Raw genomic sequence first — 15104 nt, forward strand, 5'->3', positions numbered from 1 at the left:
AAAGTCATTCCTCCCATCCTCCCCTGCAGTTAGGACTAAGCATGGGTCACACCTGTGCCCCTCCCTTTCCCGCCTGCTGAGCCATTGAGGGGCATCACTGGAGGAGGGTCTACAGCCAGGGAGAACTCCGGTGGGGGACCCAAATGCACGGGGACTCCGCCACTTTAAGAGGCTTTTCTCTGGGAAACTCCCATCCTCTCCTTTCGCCTTATGAATGGAAATACTGCTCCCTCCCCCCATCCGGTCGAGTCCATTTCCCTATTTCACTAGGAGCCACTTCTGTCTCCCTCTCCCAGCCTCTCTTTTGGTTCTCTCGCCCACGCCGAGGCGGGCAACCCCAGGGGAACAAGGACAGGAAACCTTCGGCCGCCCAGCAAATCGCATTAATCTCCCCGGGGGCGGTTCCCAAACCTCCCGGGAGTGATTCCAGCATTTGCTGGGCTCTTGGTCCGAATGGTAGCGACAAGGGCGTAGGGGAGGGGGGAAAGAAGGGGAGGGGAGGTGGGAGGGGGGTGGGATGCGTTCATTTCCTGGCCACATAGCTGGCGGAGCGAGGGAGCCCGCAAGACCGAGACATTGGGGGCAAAGCCTTGCCACCTGGGCCACATCATGTCCACCAAAGCGGAGCAGTGTAAGTAGCAGTCGGTCCGGTATTCCTGCTCGGCCTCCGGTGGGGAGCTAAGGTAGTTGCGGCTGCGATCGCAGCAGGGAGAGAGAGTCTTGCATGGTGTTGGGGCGGGCGATGGAGGGGGTGGGGGGGCTGGAGGCTGGAGGCTGAGGTTGCAGGGGGTCGTGGACTATAGCGCGGCGCTGTCCGCGGTGCTGAAAAAGCAACCTCCAAACCCTTCTCTACTCAAGAGCTATAAGAGATTTGCAAAAAAATTTTAAAGGAGCAAAATAAAATTAAAATGGGGTCATTCTGGGAAAAAGAGGCCTTGTACCTTGCAAATAAACATTTCAGTATCTCCTGGTGGGGGAAGGGGGGTAACGACAAATCAGAGGCGGAGAACTGTCAGTGGCGTCCAAGCCTGCCTGGGCTACTGAGCATGCCCAGCATTCGCTGCTAGAGCCATAGGGGAGTTTCAGTCTGCAGTTTCCACTCCGGGTTGCAGTGGTAATGAGGAGAAGGGGGAGGGAGCAGCAGCTAGGCAGAATATTGGGCTCAAATGAGGGATGGGGTGGGGGTGGGTGGGGAATGAACCTAAAACCGACTTAGGGGAAAGAGAGAAAAGGAGGTGGAAGGGGCACTGAAGAAACTATTATGAGCACTGATCTATTAAATAATCAGATCTGAATTTCAACAAGAGTAGGTTTCCTTTGTGGAATAACTCACCATGAAACCGTAGGAAATGTCAAGTGGGTTTTAGTTGTGGGATGTTGAGAGAAAGACTGGGGACAGGGGTGCCCCCCCAATATTGGAGGCAAGGTCATGAATGACTTGGAATCTCCTTGGGGGCAGAAGTTACACATAATAGAAACCAAATTAATATTTGTTGTGGGTTGATTGATTGAAATGAAAGCTTTCTATTGTGTGCACTTGATGGACTTAGTGACAAACTTTTGACTGGAAATACAAAGCATGGCTATAAAGTCAGGAGACTGATTTTTAAAATAAACATACCTGAACATATAGAAATATTATATATACATCTATGCATATGTGTATATATATGAATTTTGTCTCTTTGGCAGGCAATAAATTTAATTCAGAGATGCTTCCACTGAACAAAACATGTCTGTAAGTGGTTTTGGAATTGCTATGAGAGTTAGGGGTTTTTTATTAGCTATACAAGAAAATAATTTTGTAATCCTACTTTTGGGGCCCAAATAATGCTATCATACAGCTGTAATGCTTTATTACCATTGGCTCTCCATGACTTTTGGTCATTAAAGAAAGAAAAGAAAATCTACCCTTAATATGAAGATTTGTCACCACTGATAATATTCAGAACAATGTCCCTGAATCTCTGAAGGTATTTCCAACAGAAGAGTCCCATGAAGGTTTGCAGCATCAATGAGATAAGTGTATAGCCTTCTAACAAGGCTATACATATCATTTTGCATATCCTACTTTGAACTTATGATATTGTGGTATATTGGAAATAATACTGTTAGAGAACTGGTTTTGAATCCCAGCATTATCCCTTAAGCAGATCTTTCTGAGTCTCAGGACTTGCATTAAAAAAATCTGAATTTGAGTTCTGACCCTTCCATTTCTTAGCCATGTTTCCAGGCACATTCATTTAATCTTTCTGAGTATCTGTTTCCAAATCCATAGAACAATGCACTCCCATAATTGTTAGGGAGGCATTTTGTAAACTGTAAAATGTTATGTGTGGTATTATCTATAAGAAGGGATAATACTTTTTGTGTTGACCTCACAGAATTTTGAGAGCTAAGTGAGATAATGTACAGGTTTTAAACTATGAAATATCAATAAGTCAAGCATCTTGTGGGAACTCCCTTTACCAGTAAAAGGCAAAACCCATCTATAACAGAATTGCCTGAAGCTCAGAAAGATTAAGTAACTTGCCTGTGGTCACACGGCCAATAAGTATCAGCAGAGGTGGGATTTGAACCCAACTCACCTCTCACTCTATCTACAATACTGCCTTATATGAACTATGAAGCTTTGTAATGATATGCACTGTTATTGGAGTATTTTTTCATGTTTGTTTAAAAGACCAGTCACATGACTTTATAGTTATATTTCCAAGATGTAATTTCAGGTCAAATTATTGATGCTTTTTGCTAATGTTCTACACTTTGCCTCTTTATTTTCTTATGTTACCCATATTCTTTTTCTTCTTTTTCTCCAAACATTTCAAAACATAATGCTTGAATTTCATGTATCCAATTTCCTTTGTTGTTCAGGAAATGAACTTAGCTTTCTTTGAGTAGGTAGTTTCCTTTGTTTGCCTAGGGGCTGCTTCCAGAGAGGCAAGAGATTCAGCAATTTAGTGGAAAAAATGCTGAACTAGGATCTCAGTTCTAGTTCTGTATCCACCACTCTGAGACGTGGGCAAGTCACTTAGCTACTCTGTGCCTCTGTTCTTCCATCTACAAAGGTGGGGAAAGGAAAAAAAAATTCTTACAGGGCTGTTTGAAAAGCTTATGAGATGAAGGAGAATGTATTGATTCAAAGATGCCTAAAGATACCAAGGGATATCTATCTTTAGGCATTTTTATATAGATTGGAGAGAAGTTGAGAATGCTTTGTTTTTTCATTCTTCTCTCTCCTCTTTTCCCCATTTTGCTATTTCTATGAATATCTAGAGTGCAAAGAAAACATGATTAGTGGGATTTTCTGCATGGTATGGTGAATAAAGACCCATACAAAGAAAAGTAAACATTGATATTAGGTTTTTTCATTTTATTTTTAACCTACAACCTCATAGCCAGAGTATGGCCAGAAAAAAAAATATGGCAGTTGTACCATGGGATTTTTACCTGTACTAGAGAGGAAGGGCTTATCAGAGGAGACAGGAACAGAGGAGAGGGTATCTTCTTTCATTGGCTAGGAGTTGCACAGTAATATTTTCCAAAATTTGAAGGGAGAAAATTGAGTTTGATATATGTGATTGAAAAATCCTCAAAATATGGAATACCCTACACAACATATTTGACAAATGGTCATACACCTATTCTCTGAAGCCATCTAGTGAGTGGAAACCTGAGACAGTCCATTCTATTTTTGAATAGATCTAATTGTTAGATGTTTTTCCTTATATCAAGGCCAAATCTGACCTGTCACTTCAATCCATTTTCTTCAGTTCTGTCTTCTTAGATCAAGAAGAAGAAATCTAATCCCTTTTCCACAGGACAGCCCTTCAAATACTTGAGGGCAGATATCATGTCTCCTCCAATTTTAGTATATGTGCTGCCGAAGGAAGCATGATATCATGTCTCTTTTCCTCTTCCCTCTTTTCTATTTCTCCTCCTGTTCACATCTCCTCTTCTCCACTCTGTTCTTTTTAGGAAATCTTTTCTACTCTGTGGGTAAAAATTTCTGCCTTATGGGAAGTTGGGATGATCTGGCTGAGGCAGTGAGAGGAAGTACCATGCATTTTTATTGTGTAGTGGAAAACACACTGGATTTGGAGTCAGAAGACCTGAATTTGAATTCCACCTCTGCTATTTATTATCTGTTTGACTTAGGACGGATCATTTCATCTCTTCATGTACCAGTTTCTTTATCTATAAAACATGGATTTTGGACTAGGTAATCTTTAGAGTCCTTTGCAGTGCTAAATCCTAAGAACCCAAACAGATGATGTAATTTATCTTGGAAATATGATGAATGACTTATGCTCAGAAGATGACACATAGTTATAAATACTTCAATACTTCTTACTTTAAAAATTTTATGATTTCATCAGTTTTGGTCACTTCCTTCAATGGTATAGATGGCAACCTCTTATCCCTTTGTATATTTTTAAAATTAATTACTGCGGTAAAAAAAGTAATCCCTTTATGGCCAACTAACCTTCTGGTGATGAACCTCTTCGCACTTCACTGGACTCATCCTTCAAACCATTCCTGCTTAGAAGGGATTGCTAGAGCTTGTACCCTGCTGGCATAACCTTTGAAAACATAGGGTCACCATTCCACATTGAGACATTTAGAGTAAAACTTAACATTCTTCCGATTGCTAGCTATGTGAACCTGTTAAAATCATTTAACCTCATTGAGACTCAACTCTCTCATCTGAATAATAATAATAGTAATAATAATAAAAATAATTTGTTGTATTTGCTCCACAGGGTTGCTATAATAATTTAAGACCATGCTTGTAAAGCAGTTTGTAAGCTTTAAATCATTACATAAATGTAAGAGTTATGATTAATTCTTTTATTTTTATATTGTGGCCTTTTCTCTCTGCTTATGAAACAAGTAAAAATAAAGAGGAGAGGATAGTTTTAGCTAGGGATATAGTCGGTTTTGGGCCCGTACTTATATGTTCAATCTGTTTTCTGTGCCATGTGCTAACAGCCCTAGCAGAAGGTGAAAGCTTCTTAGCAATTTCCCAGAAGATTGCAAAGATTTACATGTTGTTTTAAAAAAAATTTTTTTCTTCCAATTTTCCAATTTTTTTGTTCAGCCATTCAGGGGACATGCCATCGCAATGGTCTTGGACATTCCGGGTCTGGTCTGCTTTCTGGGATGCGGAACATTTGGGAGAATGGTGTACTTTTTGTCCTTTTTCCTAGAAATTCTGGGTGAGGGATTTATTTTAGTGCAGGCTTTTCTGCCATAACCTTTAGGAACTCCTAAAAGTATCCTTAAAATCATCCTGTCAATCATTACCTGGATGTTGAGATAGATTATAAAGAATTATAATATTATAGACTCTCAGAATTGAAAGCCATATCCAACCTGTCTCAATAGCAAGTTGTCAACAAGTATTTATTAAATGCCTACAATGTCATTCAATCTTCTTTCTTTGCCAAAATGATGTGGTGCCAATACCACTACCAGGCCTATATCCTAAAGCAATCAAAGTAAGAGTGAAAGGTCTTATATATACAAAAATATTTATAGCAGTTCTTTTTGTAGTGGCAACTGGAACTTGAAGTGGAAACAAAGGGGGTACCCATCAACTGAGGAATGACTAAACAAATTATGGTATGTGAATGTAATAGAATAATATTGTACAGTAAGAAATTATGAAGGGGATGTTTTCAGAGATACCTGAGAAAACTTATAAGAACTGATGTAGAGTGAAACGAGCAGAACCAAGAGACCAATTTGTACTATAACAATAACTATAAAAATGAACAATTCTGAAAGACGCAGAACTCTGATCAATGAAATGTTCAACCGTGATTCTAGAGGATCGATAAAAAAAAATGCTATCTACCTTCTGACAGAGGGATAATGGACTAGATATGCAGAATAAGACATTATCGAACTTGGTCAATATGAGAATTTGTTTTGTTTAAACTACGCATGTTGATTAAAAGGCTTTGTTTCTCTTTCTTTTTAGTGGTGGTGGGAAGATGAGGGGGAAAAATGTTGGATACTTGAAAAAACTGCTCTAGGTAATGCATTGATTGAAGTAAGGAGACTTTTCAGTTCCTGAATTTTGGTTTCTAAACAGAAAATTTATATTTTTCTCTTCTTTCTTCAATCTTGTTCTTTCTTTTGAGAAGCAAAGCTTGGCCTGTTTGGATTATTCTTAGTATGATCCTTTAAAATACATTGTGTTTCAGATAATTATCAAGATATAAATTGTACTACAAAAGATAACTTTGTTCTGAATTTGGGGACTAACCCTTGGAGATCCTGTTACTTTTCCATGATTTGGGCATAAACCAGCAGATGAGTAGTGTATCATCCTACATACTCTGAATCAGGGAGTAAGTGCTTGTGACAGTGGCATGTGTAAAGAATTTCACTACTAAGTATGCTAGGCCTCTAGAACTTCAGAGGCCATGCCATTGCATTGGCCTTAGCCATTCCTGGTTTGGTCTGGTTTTCAGCATGGAGGACATTTAGGAGAATAGGGTACTTTTGGTTCTTCTTCCTAGTAATTCCAGGTGAGGGATTTATTTTGGTTCAGACTTTTCTACTGTAAATTTTAGGAACCCCTAAAATATCTTTAAAATCATCCTGTTGATGATTACTGGATGTTGAGATAGATTAGGCTAGAATTATAAAATTACAGAATCTTGGAGTTGAAAGCCATATCCAACCTGTCTGAATAGTAAGTTAGGTGAACATGTATTTAAAGGCTTATGATGTGCTATGTAAGTGCAAGAATTCTCTCCATAATATCTTCAACAAATGATCATTCAACCATTACCTGAAGACCTTTTTTAGTAAGGGAAAACCTCTTTCTTGAGGCAGCTGAATGCCATAGTGATTTTCCTGGACTCTAAGCCCTCACCTTTAGAGTAGCTCTGCTCCTGGAGCCTTCATATGGTATGGGATATGGTAGGAGTATTTCTATCCATTGGTGTAGAATCTTTGAATACAAAGTGATATGCTAACCTGAGCTCATGAAGTGTACAGTTGTTGTTTCTTATATTGGGACTTTGGGCAAACCATCATTTAAACAATGTGAAAGATATAGGCTAAGGTGTTAAAGAGCAGGGGTTATGTAGGGCCTCATGCTTCCAGTGTATTGTGAGCTAAATTTTTTTCCCATGAGTTATTTATATAAATCATAGAACCATATGATTAAAGTTACCTTAGAGGTCCTCTGGTCTAATCTTCTCATTTTATAGGTAAAGAACTTGAAGACCAGATATGTTAAGTGACTTGACCTAGGGAGTGTAGGTAGAAAGTCACAGAGACAGGATTCAAAACCAGATTTTCCAATTCCAATTTCACTGCTCCAGGTCAAATTTGTAGAAAGTGATTTCATATATAAATATAAACATACACATGTAAGTATAAATATGATATGTACACACATATGTATATGTGTAGTGTATACATGTGTATGTCTAGTTTCTTAGGCTATTTCTCAGGAAACAGGCATTTGTATTACAGTAACTACTATTTCATTTTATATGGTACTAAAATGGTTTGTTCTCTGGATACTATTCTTATCAAGAATGCCAGATTTATATATTCCTGTAAAACAAAATAGCTTTGGTGGTTGGCCACTTCATTTAGATTTCTTTGAGCTCTCATCACATCTCAATCACATTTGTGATTGAATGGGTCAAGATGACTGACTGTATTTTCAAGTACCTGCCAAAAAGAGGTCTCATAAAGCTTGTGCAATATTAATAGATATTTTAAGATTTTAAAATCAATTTAAAAAGATTTAAAATAATATTTTAAGTATATTTTTCAAAATCCTAGTTTTCAGTTCTCTTTAGGAGAATTAAAATCACCAAATCATCCAGATTTGTAGACATAGTTACAATATATAGAAAAACATGTTTCATTTGGGTTGGAGTGGTTTTATTTAGAGGAAGCATTATATCATAGAAAAAACATTAAATTTGGAGTCAGGATTCAAATGGATTTACATCAATGGATAGATGAGATATTCCTAGCTTGTAGCCTTATACTCTGGGGACAGAACTCCACTAGGGGTGAGGATTTAGAGCCCAGGATACCCATTATATCATGGTTTCAAATATTAGCTCTGCTACTTATTGGTTGTGTTATCTTGGGTAAGTCATTTAGTGTTTTGAGCCTCAGTTTCATAATCTGTTAAATGAGGGGGTTGAACTAGATGATTTCTAAGGCTCCTTCCAATTACAAACTTTATGTTCCTAGAAACGAAGAGAGGAATTATGTCATTACAAATAACTGGCATCTTTTTCAACTCCTGATAGTCAAAATGGAAACTCATTTTTCTTCTCTATTCAATAATGGTACAAACTGAAAATAGGGAGGCTCTTTAAAACAACAAACCTCTCAATGTTGATAACTTTCTATCGTGGAAACTATGAGTACTACACATTTCAGTTTACAGCAATGAGAAGTTTTTCAATGAGCTTGTTAGGTATACAATATCTATGAGAAAGGAAAATTCACCTTAGTTTTGAGCCATGCTTCAATTTTATTTTAAAAAGTACTCACTTAGTATTTGCAATGCTCAAAACATTGTGGGGGATGAGGGTATAAATGAGGCAAAATGCTACCCTTAGAAAATTTACAATCTCTTATGCTAAACAAAGAGATTGAAACACTTTTAAAATTTTGGAAATTTACTTTTGGAAACTGAAGATAAACTTTAGAATGAGTGGAAAGGAAGGGACTTCAGTTTAACAACAGACAAGGTAATAGCTATAGAGTTGGAAGGAACCTTAGAATTTTTCTAGACCACCTTCTGAATTTTAGAGTTTAGTTAATTCAGGTCCAGAGAGGTTAAGGGTCTTGCCCAAGACCACACAGAGATAAGATTCCAGTACTTTTTTTTCAATTAACAAGCATTTTTCCCTTTCCCTTCAACTCTTATCCTTCCCCCACCATGAAAAAGAGAAAACAAAATCCTCATAACAAATAAGCATAATCAAGCAAAATAAATTTCTGCATAACCATGTTAAGAAATGTATATCTTGTTTTGTATCTTAAATCCATCACTTCTCTGTCAAGAGGTGGATAACATGCTTTATCACCAACTCTCTGGAATTGTAGTTGGTCATTGTATTCATCAGAATTCTTAAGTCTTTAAAAGTTATCTTTACAAAGTTTTTTGTTATTGTATAAATTAGTCTCCTGGTTTCACTCACATCACTTTGTATTGGTTTGCATAAATCTTCCCAGGTTTCTCTGAAACCATTTATTGAGGCATATAGCATGTAATAGAATATTTCATATGCCATAATTTGTTAGCCATTCCTTAGTTGATGAACACCCCCTTACCTTCATTTTTTGCTGCTTCAAAAAGAGCTTTTACAAACATTTTTGTACATATAGGTCCTTTTTCTCTTTCTTTTGTAAAAAAGATTAACTTAACTATATCTAATCTGAAAAATTATATAATTAGACTTATATGAAAAATTATAAGTTTAGAAAAATTATAATTGGGCCATAAATCCCTTTGTGGTTGCCATTCAAATGTAAGAATATTTTAACTGACTAGCTGGGCCTAGTCTACCTGGGGGGCCTAATAAGTGGATGTTTGACTTGCTGGTTATCTCACTGCTATTAATTTAATATGGGCCGTTTATAAATTTCTCCACACGGTTCTGCTGCTCCCAAATTGATAAGCAAATGATTAAGAAGCCTCTTAATTAAATAATCAAAGCAGGGTTTATTTATAAAAATAAATGTAAGAGATAAGAATTGCAAAGTTATACAAGACCTGACTGCTTTCCCGCGTCTCCCTCCTGCCGTGGTTTGTCCCCTACTCTGCCGTGGTTTGTGCCCATTCTCTGCCGTCTAACCTTCCTAGTGTCCTCCTGCATACCAACAGACTTTCTTCTAGCATTTCCCTCACTGAAAAGCCTCCTGCTCCCTACTCCTGCCAACCCCCTTGAAAAGCCTCTTACTGTTGTGAATCCCCTTTCTTTACTGTAGCCACTGTCTCCTTAGTGAACTCTTAGTCCTCCAGCATCCTTCTTCTGTCTGTGCTCTTTCCTTGTTCTTAGCTTTTTCTCCATCTCCCCCTCACTGTCTAACTTCCTGGTGTATATCTTCCTTCTCTCCCCTCAAACCTCTGGCTCCCTGTGCCCCTGCACATGCCAAGTTAATCCACCGGCCGAACTAGGGCTGCGGCCGGGGTGGGGTGGGGTGGGGGAGAGGGGGGCTCGAGTGTCCTGTGCATACCACACCCAGGGCTCAAGGGGCCTGTGCCCCTTGCTGTGTGCCTGGGACTGGCAGAGCAAGCCTGGGATCTCTGGGGCAGCTCCCCTCAGGGTGGAGGGAGCTGGGGCTTTCCCTGGCTATCCGCCCAACTGGTGTTCTCTAAGGCCCATGGGCTTCTCCACTGGGCTGAAGTGGAGGGGGAGGGGCACCAGCCCCTCTTACGCAGAGAAGAACCCTGAGGGCCTAAGGCTTTTTAATCTCAGCCCCAAGGCAGGGTTCCCAAATCACAATAAATTCCCACACTTTGATGTATCTTGGCTATAGGCCTAGTAGTGGTATCACTGGACTTTTGGGGTCTCTATGTATGTCAATACAAAATATTACTTAAATACTTCAGGGATTTATGGATGCTTTTTTTTTTTAACTTGCAGAGATCACATGTTTGTTCACTTTAGTAGATAGTCTTCAAGGGTTGCTGTGACTGAAAAACATTATCTAATGGCCAGACTTTTCTACCTTTGCCTGATGGCTAGAGAATTAGGTATAGATTCCATCTCTTGAAGCCCTTTAAGCTTGGTAAGAAAAGCCAGTACTTGAATTCTGTTGGCATAGACCTTCAGGAATCCAGAACCACCTCCATTTCATGAATGAGATATTCAACTAGAAGTTTAGTGGGGGCAAAATGTTTATTGGATTAAAAACATTTAACATAAAAATACCTTTGCCAACCTATCTTTCTATATTGTAAAAGATCTAAACATTCCATTTAGCATTTTGAGCTTATTTCAAACCATAGGCTTTGATTCTGAATAGGCCAACTCTGTTTTTTGTCCTTCTAAGGCAGAAACCCCAAATAACATATGGCTTACCATGTGGGAGTCTTTTACTTTTAGAGTTGGACCTAAAAATGGAAATTTATCCTACTCTGTTCAGCATCTAATGGTAAAATTCATTTTCATGGATCTTAAGTTATTGGTCTAATCTGTTGTCTTTTCATCCTCATTGCCTAGCACAGTGCCTGGCTCACAGTTGATTGATTGACTGATTGATTAATCTGATCAGGTAAATGTGGAGGTCTCTGATTGCTCTTCCTCAGACAAGAACTTTTTAGCTAAACTTCATCAATTTTAAAGAATTCTAAATCTGGACCAATATGACTTTCATATCAACAATCTCTGATAATCAATAGCACATATGGATTACAATAAGACTCCACATTTTGGGGAACATTAACTGTACGACAACTTTATTATGAATCAATGTCTAAATTCACAAACTGGTCAAAGCATAGGAAACTCAGTAGTTTTTCCATTGTGCTACATTCAACTAACATTTATTAACTGCCTACTATGTTTTGCTACGCACTTTTTTAAAAAAGGAAGTAGGAATGATAATTTAAACAAGAGGTCCCTTCCCTAAATGAGAAATTGATATGTACCAAATAGATATAATACAAAGTAGGAAGAAATAAGTGTGTACAAAGTGCAATGAGAGTTTTGAGCAGGAAAGAGCACTTGTTGATAACTTCCATATAGATAAATGTAGTGATTGAACCAAACTAGTTTCTCATTATCCTTAAGGGAGCATCTACTCTTCATTGGACTGACTCTTAACACCAGTAAGATCACATTCCTTCTTAAATCTTTGTGCTTCCTGGAAACCTGTCTCAAGGTGCTTCTCCAATGCAAAACTATCATTTTCTCAGTATCTGAGGATTTCTATTATTCTCATAGCAACCCCTGTGGAGAAGAGGCCTGCCATTCCAATCAACTGGCACTCACAGGGTAGGCAAACCAGCCTAACTGAAACAGCAAGGCATTCTGAGGGAGACACAGGAGATATCTTGCCAAGCAAGTCAAGCCACTGCTATCTTGACCACTGCCTCAGACCCAGATGGAGATAGCCTAGGCCTAAGAGCCTCATGAATAGCAGTACCTCCCAGACCACCAGCCCAGCTTCCAGCCCAGATCCTATAGCCATCCTCCAGGGAATCAGTCCTTGTCTTTCAAAAACTACCAATCATCGGGGACGGCTAGATGGCATAGTGGATAAAGCACCAGCCCTGGATTCAGGAGGACCTGAGTTCAAATCCGGCCTCAGACATTTGACACCTACTAGCTGTGTGACCCTGGGCAAGTCACTTAACCCTCATTGCCCCACAAAAACAAAAAAACAAAACAAAAACAAAACAAAAAAAACCCCTACCAATCATCTCTTGGACTAACAGCGGCCTGGGTAATGGAATTAGATGGCACAGTGTAGTACTCTAAAGATTCTAATGGAGATGTTGCAAGTCAGTGATGAAATTCGACCCCATCCTATATCATGGAGGAAGAGTGACTGGAATAAGCTGCCACAGTCTCTGTGGCTTTATCCAGGACTGTTTGTTGCAGTGGCTCTGCTGTCATCATATATAAAGCTGTAAATCAAAAGGAGCAGCTAGGTGGCACAGTGGATAGAGTGCCAGGTCTGAAGTTAGAAAGACTCATCTTTAGGAGTTCAAATCTGACTTAGACACTTACTAGCTGTGTGATCCAGGGAAACTCACTTAACACTATTTACCTCAATTCCTTATCTGTAAAATGAGCTGGAGAAAGAAATGGCAAATGGCTCCAGTATCTTTGCCAAGAAAACCCAAAATGGGGTCACAAAGAGTTGAACATGACTGAAATAACTGAACAACAACAAAAATACATCAAAATATCACCTGGGCTGTCAAGAATGCAGAAGAACAGCAGAAAGAACTTTGTTATGAAAGAAACCTGGATCTTCTGTTAAGATGGTGGTAAAATGGGCTGGGTGCATATGAACAGGCTGTGAAGTTATTTTAGACTCTGCTGTCTATAAGCTTGGACCAGTGTTATAAATATAATTTATGAGAAGACTGGATCTTCATCACTGATGCCTTTCATGTCTTCCATCTTGAAGCTATATAAGAGAGAGCATCAGTGACGTATCCACAGAGTGGTGGAGCCAGACCTGTATAACACCACTGAAGTGGAAACAGGAGAGGAGGAGAGCCAATGTACCTGGAACATGGTATATTCTTAATAAATTACTGACAATGTGCATAGAGACTAATTGTATGATTTGTAAGATTAATGAAGGGGATTACATCTCTTCTAGAAAACAGTGCCAAATTTCCAAAACCACTACTGCTAGCAATTCTGGGTCATTATATTATTTCTGTCAGCCAAAGTCAATTATTTTAAGTAATAGGTAATGGGTAAATGGAAGGACTCTGGTACTGGGGGCTCTGTGGGGCCCTCCTGGGGCTTCCTCAGTGCCAGTTCCTAGGCATCTGTCTCCACCTAACTGTCCAAAGGGACAACTAAGGTCTGAGTGATAAAAGAGCAATGATAAGGGACAAGTTGGCCTAATAGCTTAGAAGATCAGTTCTTTTTTGGGAAGATCAGTTCTTATAACAGTATCCAAGGAAACAAGATTCCCTTTTTTGGTGTTTGAATAAAGGGCTCCAACAATATGGATTATTTGGGAATATTTTGACAATGATAAATGAAGGCAAGAAGATTGACTGCAGCTGGGAGGTTTAGATTTGAGGTGACTAGGTGGCAGATTGTATAGAGCACTGGCCTGGAAGTTAGGAAGAACTGACTTCAAATCCTGCTTCAGACACTTGCTACTTTTGTAACAATGAGCAAGTCATTTAATCTCTCTAAGGCTCAGTTTCCTCATCTATAAAACAGAAGTGATTGGACTCAATAGTCTCCGAAATCTCATTCAACTCTAAATCTATGTGCTTGCTAACATTTATATATAGCACTTTAAAGTTTGCAAAATGCTTTACAAATGTATTTTATTTGGTACAAAATATGCTGTGATCCTGGCTCTGACACTTATTAGCTGGGCGATCCTGGACAAATCATAACCAACTCTGAGCTTCTGTTCCCTTTGTAAGATGGGGATGTAACAGCTGAATGTCTTACTTCACTGGGCTGCATGGAGTAAAAGCTTTTAAAATCTTAAAATGCTTATTTAAATGTGATCCAACAACAATTAATACGTCTACGTCATGAAGAATGGTTTACAATGGTAATAATTTTGTTGCTGTTCAGTTGTTAAGTCATGTCCAATTCTTTGTGATGACTGCAAAATTGCTACCAGAAATTACAGAAAGGTCATCCTTAAGGACTCTTGAGTTACATCATGTAGATTTCATAAGGAAATGTTAAAAAAATTGCATCACATTACTGCAGGGTGCAAAAGTTTAGTACTTGCAAAATACCTAGAAGGACATGATCAAGTGATCAGAATTATGTGCACCAAAAGCTTTCTTTCCTTCACCAACTAACAGAAAATGGATTCTTATTCTATAAATATAAACCTCAAAATAGTCTTAAGAATTCAGTAGATAAACTGTACTAGATATTTCCAGTCAGAGGATCCTTACAGACAAAGCTGCTGTCCAAAATTTCCTAGGAAGGACATGAACCCATAGAATTTATGTACATCATTTTTAACAGATGTAGTCATTCTGAACACTAATAACCTCTAAATTATATGGAATGAAAATCTCTCAAAATATAGAGACCGACTGGGACAAAATACATCATTCCTGTCATTTTATCTGCTACTGGAGTTGTCTTGAAGATGCTTTCCTTTGAAAATAAACTTCTTTCTCAACACTTTAACTACAAAAGCAATAATTTTATTTGCCTGCCCAAGAGTCTGCCAAACAATAAACATAAAAGAACGGTAGTAAGATAGTAATTTGTCCTAGGACTATTCCTATTTGAACTCCATTAAATGTAAGATGAGAAGGATGAAGAAGAAGAAGAAGAAGAAGAAGAAGAAGAAGAAGAAGAAGAAGAAGAAGAAGAAGAAGAAGAAGAAGAAGAAGAAGAAGAAGAAGATGATGATGATCTTCC

At 38.6% G+C, this 15104-nt stretch overlaps 1 protein-coding gene across 11 annotated transcripts in view; it reads left to right on the plus strand.

Annotated features, from left to right (window-relative positions):
- Positions 1-526: 526 nt before the first annotated feature.
- Positions 527-15104, plus strand: part of UNC79 (unc-79 homolog, NALCN channel complex subunit) — a 323533-nt gene continuing 308955 nt past the window's right edge. For all 11 annotated transcript variants that reach the window (XM_043986754.1, XM_043986757.1, XM_043986756.1 and 8 more), the window contains exon 1: positions 527-631. In XM_043986754.1, coding sequence (XP_043842689.1) covers positions 610-631 — 22 coding nt within the window. In that variant the 5' untranslated portion in view covers positions 527-609. The remainder of the gene's footprint in view (positions 632-15104) is intronic.

This window comes from Dromiciops gliroides, chromosome 2 (assembly GCF_019393635.1).
Source record: "Dromiciops gliroides isolate mDroGli1 chromosome 2, mDroGli1.pri, whole genome shotgun sequence".
Lineage (NCBI taxonomy): Eukaryota > Metazoa > Chordata > Mammalia > Microbiotheria > Microbiotheriidae > Dromiciops > Dromiciops gliroides.